Source organism: Diaporthe citri (genome assembly GCF_014595645.1).
Source record: "Diaporthe citri strain NFHF-8-4 chromosome Unknown scaffold_11, whole genome shotgun sequence".
Taxonomy (NCBI): domain Eukaryota; kingdom Fungi; phylum Ascomycota; class Sordariomycetes; order Diaporthales; family Diaporthaceae; genus Diaporthe; species Diaporthe citri.
The window spans coordinates 676,733-687,570 of NW_025064856.1; the positions used below are offsets into that span (position 1 = coordinate 676,733).

Sequence of the window (10,838 nt, forward strand, 5' to 3'; positions counted from 1 at the left end):
GCGATCATGCCAATCCGTGTAGTTCTTCACCTGCACACTGTACACCTTTCGGGTTACTCTGGCCCACACTGTTGGTGAGACAAACATGCCCTCGCTCGCGGGAGCAGCGGTGTTTTTTCGGCTCCGTGGTGCGGCAACCACTTCAAATACCCGTCGATTCTGTCGGGTGCATGTCCTTTCCATCCACCTTGCAATTCCCACCCATCTGCCAACCCCACGAGTACTGGCCATGGAGGACACAGGACGAGCGAGGTGCTACGTCAACTGGATCATACACAAATGCAAAAAGGGTATCAAGATCCAGAAGTCCATCGAACGCAATAGGTCTAAGTCTGCCTTGGACCATCTTCTCTCCAAGCACGGCGACCTCGTCTCAGATGTCTGGAAAACAGCGCAGATGAGAGAACATCGGCTTGCTTGGGCAGTGAAGGAGCTTCCTGACCGAGTGCGCGAACGTATTGCGGAACTATTACCTGAAAAGCTGAAGAGTCTGCGTCAGTCAGATGACTCATGGAGGAAACTTGTACAAGTTTGGGAGACCAAGCGCAAAAGACGTAAGTGATAGGATACAACCTCACCTTTGGACCAGACTAACATTGATGATCAGAAGGAGAATCCATGCTTCACTGGCCCAGACCCACCCAACATCGCCCTATCAAGCTTTACAACGACCATCCACCCAATAAGCCCAGCCCACAAGATTCTACCTTCTCATCTACCAAGCCAAGCGACAAGCCTACAAAGACAGAGGATAGATTTTGGGAGAGTTATAACAGATGTCGGGATCTCACTTTCAAGATGAGGGAGAAACTCGAATTGGATCTGCCGCAAAATGAAGAGCAACTTCTGAAGCATACGAGCCGCTGATTACCATGTTCCCCTGAGACAGGAATTGACTGCGTAGGGGATTGAGTATTCATAGACACCTTTGAACTATTGCGAGGCCAAGCACATCGTTTGGCACGAGGCCTGTGTAAGAATTCTTATATATCCTCTACTCTGCCACCAACTAGCATTTTTGGATTCTAAGAGGTTATGAACCCGGCTGGCTCAAATGGCAGAATTAGTAACTTGATTGATGAATCCTCCTGGGTTCAAGTCCCAGTCTCATCATCTTTCATTACTTTTGCCCTTTTCAGGCCCCAATTCGCCCCCTTCTTCTTGCCCCATTTATCCTCTTCTGGGTTTTGGATTCTATTATCACTCATCGTTCTTGAGAATCTCTTTGTTTCAACCGCTCGTGTTCGTGCTGTGTCAATTTGGCAAAGTTGTCAAGTCAATGTGGGCGGGGGCTTTTTTTTGGGGGGGGGGGGGTTAAAGAAACGACAGGGGGATGAGTTTCGTTTTCTAGACACCGTGGTCGTCCGCGGGCACGTGACTTGGAAAAGGAACTGGCTCTCTTGATCGTGTACGTGGGATACCTCGTACTGCACTGGTGTCTGCTGGCGGATATGATCAAGAGCCGCCTTGTACCTCGGCGGCCGCGTCCATAATAGGTTCAGATGCTCCTGGGCTTTGGGCTGCTGAAACTTGTATTCCTCGGTTGCCACAGTTCGTCACGCGGGTTCACAATATCCACCATCGAAACTGCATCACGACAACCATTTCTGGGGCCGAGGCTGTCCCCATCGCCATACCTAAAGCCTGGGCGGGTGGGCATCCTGACAACAGGGGTTACTCTTTCAGCGCGCTCGTCCTCGGGCGGACATGCTCACCCCTTCCTGAGCCATGAGCTGAGCTAACACCGGATTTGTCCAGATATCCGTGCTGCAGTCGCTCTCATCCCCCATCCCCAATTCTCGCCTACGAACATGGCACTTCGCATGCGCAATGTCCCGGCCGTGTTTGAGTGGAGCGACCTCCTGTCTACGCCTCGGTCGCCCTTCTACCTAGCAGGACCGGAACCCCTATCTGTCCAGCTCGGCCTTCACTTCAACGAGGAGCAAGAAACCGCGTCCTTCAAGATACGAGTTTTATTACAGCTCAGGGGCTAGACAGTGGATGAGGCCAGCAGTGAATTTCTTTATGGGTTGATTCGCCCAAGCAATATCGTCTTGCTTATTCAGGATCCAGCGCATCAACTCCCGGCCGGCGTCTCTCCCGTGTTACACGGCCCTACTACCTGCCTCCGTCTCATCCTCGACAAGCCCGTTTCGGTGGTGGCTCCCTCAGACACTGCCCTACCACTACGGGCAAGCCGCGGTTCTCAGCAGCTACTCAGCTCACTGGCGTTGCTTGTCAAGCAAACCGTCCTTGCCGTCCATGTGGACCAGCATAACCTTCCACGTGCAACTGCAGTCCAACGACTCTGTCAGGCGTTCACCAATGGCTCCATAAATCAGACCCCACGGTACGATTTTAGTTCAACGTTCTGCTGGCCGAGAATCCGTTCCCACTCTCCTTCTGTGGCCTCTAGGGATAGTATGCGATGTTTCATGGCCGATATCCTCTCATCGCTTTTGGCATTCTTATCCTTGTAAAAGTTCAGGGAATGTTTGGCGTTCTCGAGCTCCTCCTTGGAAGACAGGGGCCTGTTTCTGATGCTCTTCATTCGTTCTGATGGTTCCCCTCAGGCTTTCCACGAGGGAGTGTTGCTCCCGTATCTCCGCCTCTTTCTCCTGTAGCTTCTGTTGGAGTGGCGAGGGCTCCTTCGCTTGCTTCGCAGCAGCCGGGCTGCGTTGGGGTTTGGTTGCCGCCTTTGCCCGTCGGTCCGCGTTGCCTTTCTTCCGCAGCGCATCGTTGATCTCCACCAGCTGCTTCTTCAGCAAGTCGTGGCTGCTCATCAAGCTTGCTGACTTAGGCTCGGCCGCATCCAGCTTTCCGCGGGTCTGGGCGAGGCTGCGCTGGCCCTGTGTTCCTGGCCGTTGGTCACTCCAGCTGGGCTAGTCGGTCCGCCATACTCTTCTCCTGAGTCTCTTTCGTAGCTCTCATTGAATTGGCCTCTGCCTTAAGGCGTTTCAAATCGCCGCTGAGTTTCTGGACTTTTGTGCCCAAGTGCTGGTTAGAGCTAAGTGGCGGCGACTAGCTGCTGGTGCCAGGCAAGAGTCATCTGGGTCGCATTTTCGGGAATAACTTTCCCTCCGGGCGCACTTTCGATGGCTTCAGAAACATTTCGAATATGCTGTCACGGCCTTCAACTCTCGCCTCTGCCACTAGAGATCTACAGAGTAGATCTCGATTGGACTGGAACAGATCACAATATTCCTGCCTGACGGAATTGAGACTGTACTGCGTCGCTTCGAGCTCTGCGGCAAACCTTTCATTTTCCTGTCGGAAACTTTCCAGTGTTGCTTCCTTCATCTCGAGCTCCATCTCAAGTGTATCGATCTTCGACCAGGCCTCTCGAGACTCCTGCTTTGCTGCTTCAAGATCTTCATTGAGCGCACTGAGTGTGTTGCGCATCTCGATGACTTTTCTCTGGTCCACAGACGCGACAATCTCCATGGGATCCATGTCAATTCAGGTGAGTGTTTAATGTCGGTGGGTCATCAATTTGGAAGAGCGATGAATAAAAAGAGAGCGTCTTGAATCTGCAGACAAAACTAGAAGAGACTCATGGGCCGACGAATACAACAGTCCAGGTGATACTTTTGTTCTTATACATGATCCCCAGGATGACTGTTAAACCTGCTGGCGGTATCCTGGCGGACCACGCGAACCATGCTTAGCAGGATTTCGACGAACTTCAAACTGGGATTACTAATGTTGAGACTCCGCTAACATTGAAATATGGGCGGGGTCCACGGCGACAGCGGACCACAGATTCCAATCAAAGTCACAGTATGCCCCCAAAGAGCGAACCAAAGGTCTACCTAGGTAGTATTGTGAGGTTGTACAGATCATGGCCCTCCTATAGCGTCTTAGTTTGCAGTTTAGACAAAGTGTCTTCATACACATATGTGCCAATTCCAGGCATTAGGTATTGTGGCGTTCTCCTCTGCAGAATCTCGCCTGCCCGGGCGTGCATCTCCTGTCCCAGCTCCGATTGCCCTTCGGAGTACCTCAGCCAGCTCAAATTCAGATAAATCACAGCACAGGTAAAAACCTCCTCCTCATCTGGGTTGTAAGCCTTGTTCAGGCGCAGGGCGTCCCTCCAATATGTCATGGACTGACTTGAGGGACATGAGCGAGCTAGTGTCATATGCATTCGCACGTGCCCGAGTCGGTCGATAATATCAGGATATTTCAGCCCGTCGAAAAGGGTTTTGAGCTCTTTCAGGATGGTTGTCGCCTCGTGTACCCGGTGTTGTCTAATATATACCTCGGACAAAGATAAGAGAAGGCGCCGGCGACTCTTGGAGTCCGTTTGCCCAACAGACTTGAGAGCAGGCTCAAGCACAGACTTGGCCTGCAGCAGGTGGAAGTGCTGGGGATCTCCGGAGAGGTGATCTAGCTCACAGTATATATCTGCGAGAGCACATTGAGTAAGAACCACCTTAAATGGCCGAACTCCCTGGGTGGATGCACAACACCGTTCGAAACAGACCTTGGCGCTTTCAAATTCACCTTGGCCCCTCATAATCCGACCTACACAGTAGATGTGATCCCACAGCAATTGGAACTCGCTCATATCTCCACCCACTTCAATACTGCGAGCAATATCATGGGCCTCGTGATGCCTGAATTGGTAAACGCGGCTCTCGGCCAGTGATAACTTCAATGACTTCAGGAGAAGTTCTGGTACATCAGATGCCTTTTCAAGAAATGAGAGGATCTCGCACTCAGCCTGGAGGGAATTGCCGAGAAGACGGAGAGTCACACTGCGCTGGTGTACAATCGTGGCCCTGGCCGAGGGTGGTGCCGAATCCGTAAGCATCTCAGCAGCAATGTCTAAGATTTGTATCCTATCATTCAGCGGGGCGGATTTCGAAGCTGCAGAAAAAGCTTCAGTGACATCGTCCGGGAATGGTATGTCTCGTCCGGTTTCCTTATAGAGCCGTGCAAGCTGGCCAAGTAGGACTAAAGACGACGTGTTCAGGGGCCTTCGACTACATAATTAGTTTGTGAAACGATAGCTTTGACCTTTTACGCACAGTATAGCAGCCACGTGCTCTTGTGGCCAGGTTACTGAGGTGCCAAAGTTGGACGGTCGTTCCGCGGGTGTAAAGATTCGTGGTGGGAGTAACGGAGGTGTAGCCTTGCGAGCCCGCTGATATTCTTCTAAGCCTGGAAATTGATAGTGAGCAGGAAGCCATATTGCGGGATAGTTCAAGACCCACCTCTGAGGAATATAGCATATGCTTTGTAGTCTTCAGGAACCAACTTCAACTTAACAGCAAAATCGACAATGTCGATTGGTAAGGTGGCAGCAACATTTCCAGGGCCGCCCAGAAACTCGCAGCAGCTGGAATGGAGGACTCGAAAACGCCCTTCTGAGAAACCGAGGACCGTTTTCTCCGTATAAGTGACCGAGCAGAGAACTAGACTGATCGAGTCCATCTTGCGAAGCTTGAGCTTGCGGTCTAGAGCAAGCTGATCGAGGGGAGGGCTGGACCCAAAGACAAAGCGGAGGAAGCTCAGCATTGATTTTCGTGGACGTGGTTTCTTCAGTGCCAGCCTCAAATCACGCACTGTTGTGACCTGGTCTAGAAACTCAGATCCCAGTACAAGAGCCTCGTCGCACAAGTGCGGTTGCTGGCACAAGTTTGCCTGCATTCCATTCAATCTGAGAGAGATATAAAGTGGCATAGTATCTGAATGGGGACCACTGGGAAGACAAGGAGCTGCGCATGCAGGGCCGGTCGGTGAAGTCGGAGGAAGTAGCTCGACCTGGCTGTCGTTTGTCTGTATTGCCGGACTGATGATGCCATTGGCTTGATGACGCGGTGGAACGATGGCATGTTCATGACCCATACTCTCAAGTAGTCTTTGATCCCATTCTGCTACCGACCCTTCAGCAGAGTTCGAGGCATTTTCCATGACTCGAAGGTACCAATAGATTTGTGGATACGATCGTCCTTGGGAAAAACATACAGCCTTGTGCAGCCGCACAGACGAGAACAAGCATACACGGTCTAGGGAGGAGTTGAGAAGAGAACAGCTCGATATGTGGAGGCTGAGATCAAGTCAACCCCTCTTAAGCCGAGACCCAGTCTCTTCAGCCGCCTGTAGCTTGGCTTTGGGTGCAGGTGATGAGCGTGCTCGGTTGCGTACTGCGGAGTGCAATGCAGCTGATGCGCCAGTGTCGCTTAGGAGGAGAGGGAGGCGGCGAGTTGCGGGAGACGATGCCACTATAGAAGTAAAGTGCTGAGGATCAGGCACGATAGCGAAGTAAGTAACCGAGGAGAGAAGCGAAGGTACGGAGGCTGGAGGCGGGGGGATATCGGGACCAGCTGGTGCCGGCTAGGCCAACCACCTACCAGGCGTGGAGGACATGGCAGGCATGGCATGGGCGCTGACGGAAATAAAGGTGCTTAATCCCGTTTGCTTTTTCCCATATGCAGCCATCCATCGTAAAATACGAACGCCAGAAGACAGTGCCCATCTGCTAGTAAGTTTCAACTTCTTACGCGGCAAACCACCTGCCGTGCTTCCCCCAACCGGGCTTGAGTACGTACATTCCCACTTGTTCACCGAGTTGAGGGATCACTACGGTACAAGGGAGCCCTCCATTCGGGAGGACCCTCTCCCGTGCCTCTCTGTGTCCAAGCTCGCCAAGGTTCACCTCGTCCGCTCCCCTTGTTCCGCCAAGCCTTAAGCACCCAACGCGGCAAAGGGTCCGTGACTGCCGCTGGGCCCTGCCATGACAGTGAAGGCTAGAGCGCCGGCCCGTTGTGGCGGCCATCTCGCAGAGTTCAACTCACCAGCGGAGTTGCGCAGTCACATAGAATGGTTTCGGGTAAGTCCTCTCAAGCGCCAAAATGCTTTTGCTAACATACATTCCAGGGCGAGATAATCACCCTAGCGAGCAAGATCCAGAGTAGTTTTTTGTTGCTGCCACGGACCCGTGACAATAACTCGGCAGAGGCATATGGGAATTATTGCTACTTTTACAGCGAGCGCTTTAAGCTGCTGGCAGGTTTGGATAGTTACATCTGGGCTCACCAAGTAACGACGGGCCTAAGGGTGGCGAGGGTAGCGAGGGTGGCGAGGACCACGATGACAACAATGACGTGCATAAGGAGGAGGGAAAGTTTCCCTGCCCATATCCACATTGTAAAGCGGCTAAGGCTACCTTTTTCCGGCTTAAATGACACTGTTTTAGCCTTGTGGTGTGAAGCAATTGTTAATAATCTATAAATATTGCCTACATGGAAATCTGTGTTGCCTGCCGTAGGCAGTTCACTTGCGCATCAGCCTACAACATACACGTTTCCACCTATCGCTCCCATACGAACAAAGACGCCGCAAGGGATTCTTTCTCAAAGCATCGGTCGTCTCAGCTCCGCGAGCTGCGGCCAAGATGAAGGATGCAGCAGCACAGGCAGCTAGATCCATCCTCTATCAGCTCCTGCGCCAAAAGCGCCTGGGAGTTCTAGGTATAACATCGCGTTGTCTGCTACCAGAAGAGCCTGTCGTCGCAGATATACCTTGCCTTGCCTGCATCTCTATGTCTCTTGTATTTGAAGGAGAGCCTAAGGGTTTCATCTCCTCCAATACGATAAAGTTAATATCAAGATGATCCGAGTTCTTTTCGATGATAAAGGCCCGCTGAGTGTCAATAAACTCTGCACTGCCACAGGCTACAGACGGTTTAGTAACTTTTTCTTAATTGTGGAGTACACAGCCTGTATAAAACTTACTGACAACCGTTCGTCTTCCAGGAGCAAGAGCTTCTAATGTCACGGCTTCGTGAAATCTTTGTATTGTTTCCTCCTTATTCGAACCAGCGCAGTTGTGAACACATACCCAATGTGTATTTACCTTAAAAGGTGGTGTACTTGTGGTACTTTGAGGGCCAGGATAAAGCAGCCAGACTATGAGAAATTTCTAATCAGGTCAGTGTGAATTGCCAAGACCTCGGAAGAGGGTATACTTGCGTTCTCTGGGTCAAGAGACTGGAGAGACTCTAATTGTTCCTGAACCCATTTATCCTGAACATCATGATCTAACCACCAAAATAAATCTGCTCGCCGAGTTCGATCTCGGAATAAACTCTTCATCTCTGAACTTGTTTTGTCAAACACTCTTCGTGCCATTAGGTTCCTCATTATTGGCAGAACCTTTAAGATCCCCCTTCCCTCTGCTGTAAGAATTAATACGTCATAATTCTCAAGATCTAGACCTTGTTGATACGGTCCATCGAGGAGCAAAGTTTGATTCTTTTTGATCTGATGGAAACGGGGCATCTTGCTAATGTCTATCAGCAACACTAGGTCTGATAGTCCTGATGTATTCTGTTCAGTTGGGTGCCAGGAGGCTGCCAAGGGATAGCTCTGAAGGAAGTTGTATTTGATGAATTGCAAATGGTCCTTGCTAGAGCGTGAGACAGGCAGAAAAACGTGGAAGTAAGAACCGGGTGCAATTGACACGGGTTGCACGGTTCGGAGTTTGAGTTGGACAACATCATCGGTTCTCTGAGTCGACTTGACAACTGCTCTAGTACTGAGGAAGGCAACCCGTACAATTCGATAGGCTGCTCCGAGACCCCAGAGTGCTACCGCAGTTATAGATAGTATCATGTCTTGCATATTCGAGCCGGGTATCACATGCCAGAGGAGGGTGCCCAGGCATAGAAGCCCAAGACACAGATGGAGGCCAGGAAGAGCCCGACTTATGTAGCCCCGGAAGCAATACAGAGTCATGACAAGGATGATTAACAAGGTTGAAGCAGTCTTCTTTGTTAGCCATAGAATTAAAAGAAAAGGTGTTAACTTACAGCGTAACCAGAGATCAGTTTTTCAGGACTAAAGTTCTGATACTGCTTGAGTATAAAGAATGTATGAATGCAACTATGAACTATAGCGATTCGCCCGGTCCATCGATGGATGAGATAGTAGACTGTTTGTGATATTCCAAGGAATTCTGCTAATGGGTTGGTCCACTGTCCAAGGAAGGCTGGGAGCAGGTTTATAAGAGCCATTGTAGATGCCAGCTCGGGCAGATTGTTAGCACCAAGGGCAAGAAATACAACATTCAAGGACAAATAAAGTAAAACCATAAGAGCCTCAAATCTAGTTACTCGTACCCATTTACAAGCTTTTAACAACAAAGGTAATATCAAGTATTGTAAGAAAAAACATTTTAAAGGATGAAGAATGAATAAAAGTAAGTATATAAAACGGTAGAGTAGTAATAAAGTAAGTATTACTCCAGTGGTAAGAAGATAAATGTAAAGAACTTCCATGATAAAGGCTATGGAGATAATATGAGGAAAAGGCAAAGTTACTCAATGGTATTAAGCTGTAATTATATAGATATACTAAATTATTTCTATGTATATGAACCTTAATCTATAATATTTATTTCTTTATTCTTTAATCTGAGTGTCTTTATTTATAGCAAGCATATTGGGGTTAAGGTCAAGGCCGGGTCAGGCCGATGCTGAAACGGGACCCGGCCAGATTACAGACCAATCAGCCCACGGGCCATACTTCTGGCCCACCCCAGCTCCTTATTTAATATTTAAACACATGGTACTTCACTTTTCCGAAAGCCAATTCTGTTCTCATCGAAATCATCATGGAGAAAAGGCGAGGTTTCAAGGATGCTAAAAAGGGGTTTGTCAATCGGCGGAACGGAATCATGAAGAAGGCAAACACACTTCATCGTCTTACGGGGGCCCACATTGCCATCCTTGTTGAATTCAACGGGGCAGTTTACTCATACCAATCCGACAATCGTTTTTCAGCAGCTGTCAACAACTTTGAAGCCAAACGACAGTACGGCCCAGACAACTTCGACACCGTTGCCGACAGGGGCGGGCCGAAGGCTTCATGTAGCCCTGACCCACAAAACCAGATAGCCGCATCCTCACTTGCTTCCAATCCGCCGCCTTTATCTCCTCCCTCCTGTTTTCCCTCGGTTATGAAAAAACCAGCCATATCATTAGGAAACACCTCATCCGACACTACCTGTTTGCCGTCCTCTACTTCCCTCCACCAGCAGTCAAGCGAAACCGAGGATTGCACAGCTAGGATAAAGATGGGATTTGCGGGGCACCAGCGTAAATCAGTTTATCCGCTCGCTGCTGACTTCTTCTAATCCTGATCTATGCCAATATCTGTCTTAAGGAATTAGGATTTTGGCTTTTGATCTTAAATAAGGATTAAAGTAGCTTGATGGAGTGGACAACGTCCGATGGCTATAATTTGACTAAATGATTGCATATCTCCCGCATCTCTGTGTCAAACTCACATTTCAACATGAATATGAATACATCTATTGAGCCATGGCTGGTCGGAATAGTCCGGGCGCCGATCACCTGCCTAGTCTTCCCACAGAAAGACGTACCACGGCTTGCGAGGCAATTCAATCTTGATCAGAAAGCACGCGTGTTTAAATCAACAAATTTGTGCAGTCCTCATGTTGTCGAAAATCAGATTCTCGTGGAAATTGACAAGGAAACACGCAAGAAAGTTTTGACTGTATTACAAGTTAGCTCAGAGCAACTTAAAAGTCCTCAGTTAACACACCGACTGCCTCCGGATATTAAGCTGAACTGTAAAGACGGTCGGCACCGTGTAGCGGCTGCGCGGCGTCTTTGGGGTGATGGTTTTGAATGGACAATTAGACTATACTGTCCCGATGAAATCAGTGGGTAAAACTTTGCACTTGTGTTATACTTGTATGTCCTAATCGTATCTTAGAAGGCAGCGAAGCGCAGTTCGGGTACCTCTTCCGACGGAGGTGTGAATCGTTCTCTTTCGAGGTCCCATACACAGACGGAGAGATATTTC

The 10,838-nt window shown here is 49.6% G+C and overlaps 3 protein-coding genes across 3 annotated transcripts; 2 read left to right on the plus strand and 1 right to left on the minus strand.

Annotated features, from left to right (window-relative positions):
- Positions 1–229: 229 nt before the first annotated feature.
- Positions 230–1,994, plus strand: INS49_003970 (uncharacterized protein; the record flags this gene model as incomplete). The annotated part of the gene is made up of 2 exons (XM_043164760.1): positions 230–554; positions 1,759–1,994. 2 exons carry the CDS (start codon positions 230–232, stop codon positions 1,992–1,994), a joined length of 561 nt encoding a protein of 186 aa, XP_043018410.1.
- A 474-nt stretch (positions 1,995–2,468) lies between these two features.
- Positions 2,469–3,453, minus strand: INS49_003971 (uncharacterized protein; the record flags this gene model as incomplete). The annotated part of the gene is made up of 2 exons (XM_043164761.1): positions 2,469–2,849; positions 3,091–3,453. The coding sequence occupies 2 exons, from the start codon at positions 3,451–3,453 to the stop codon at positions 2,469–2,471; spliced, it is 744 nt and encodes a 247-aa protein (XP_043018411.1).
- Positions 3,454–9,621: 6,168 nt separating this feature from the next.
- On the plus strand, positions 9,622–10,143 carry INS49_003972 (uncharacterized protein; the record flags this gene model as incomplete). The annotated part of the gene is made up of 1 exon (XM_043164762.1): positions 9,622–10,143. The coding sequence occupies one exon, from the start codon at positions 9,622–9,624 to the stop codon at positions 10,141–10,143; it is 522 nt and encodes a 173-aa protein (XP_043018412.1).
- Positions 10,144–10,838: the final 695 nt, after the last annotated feature.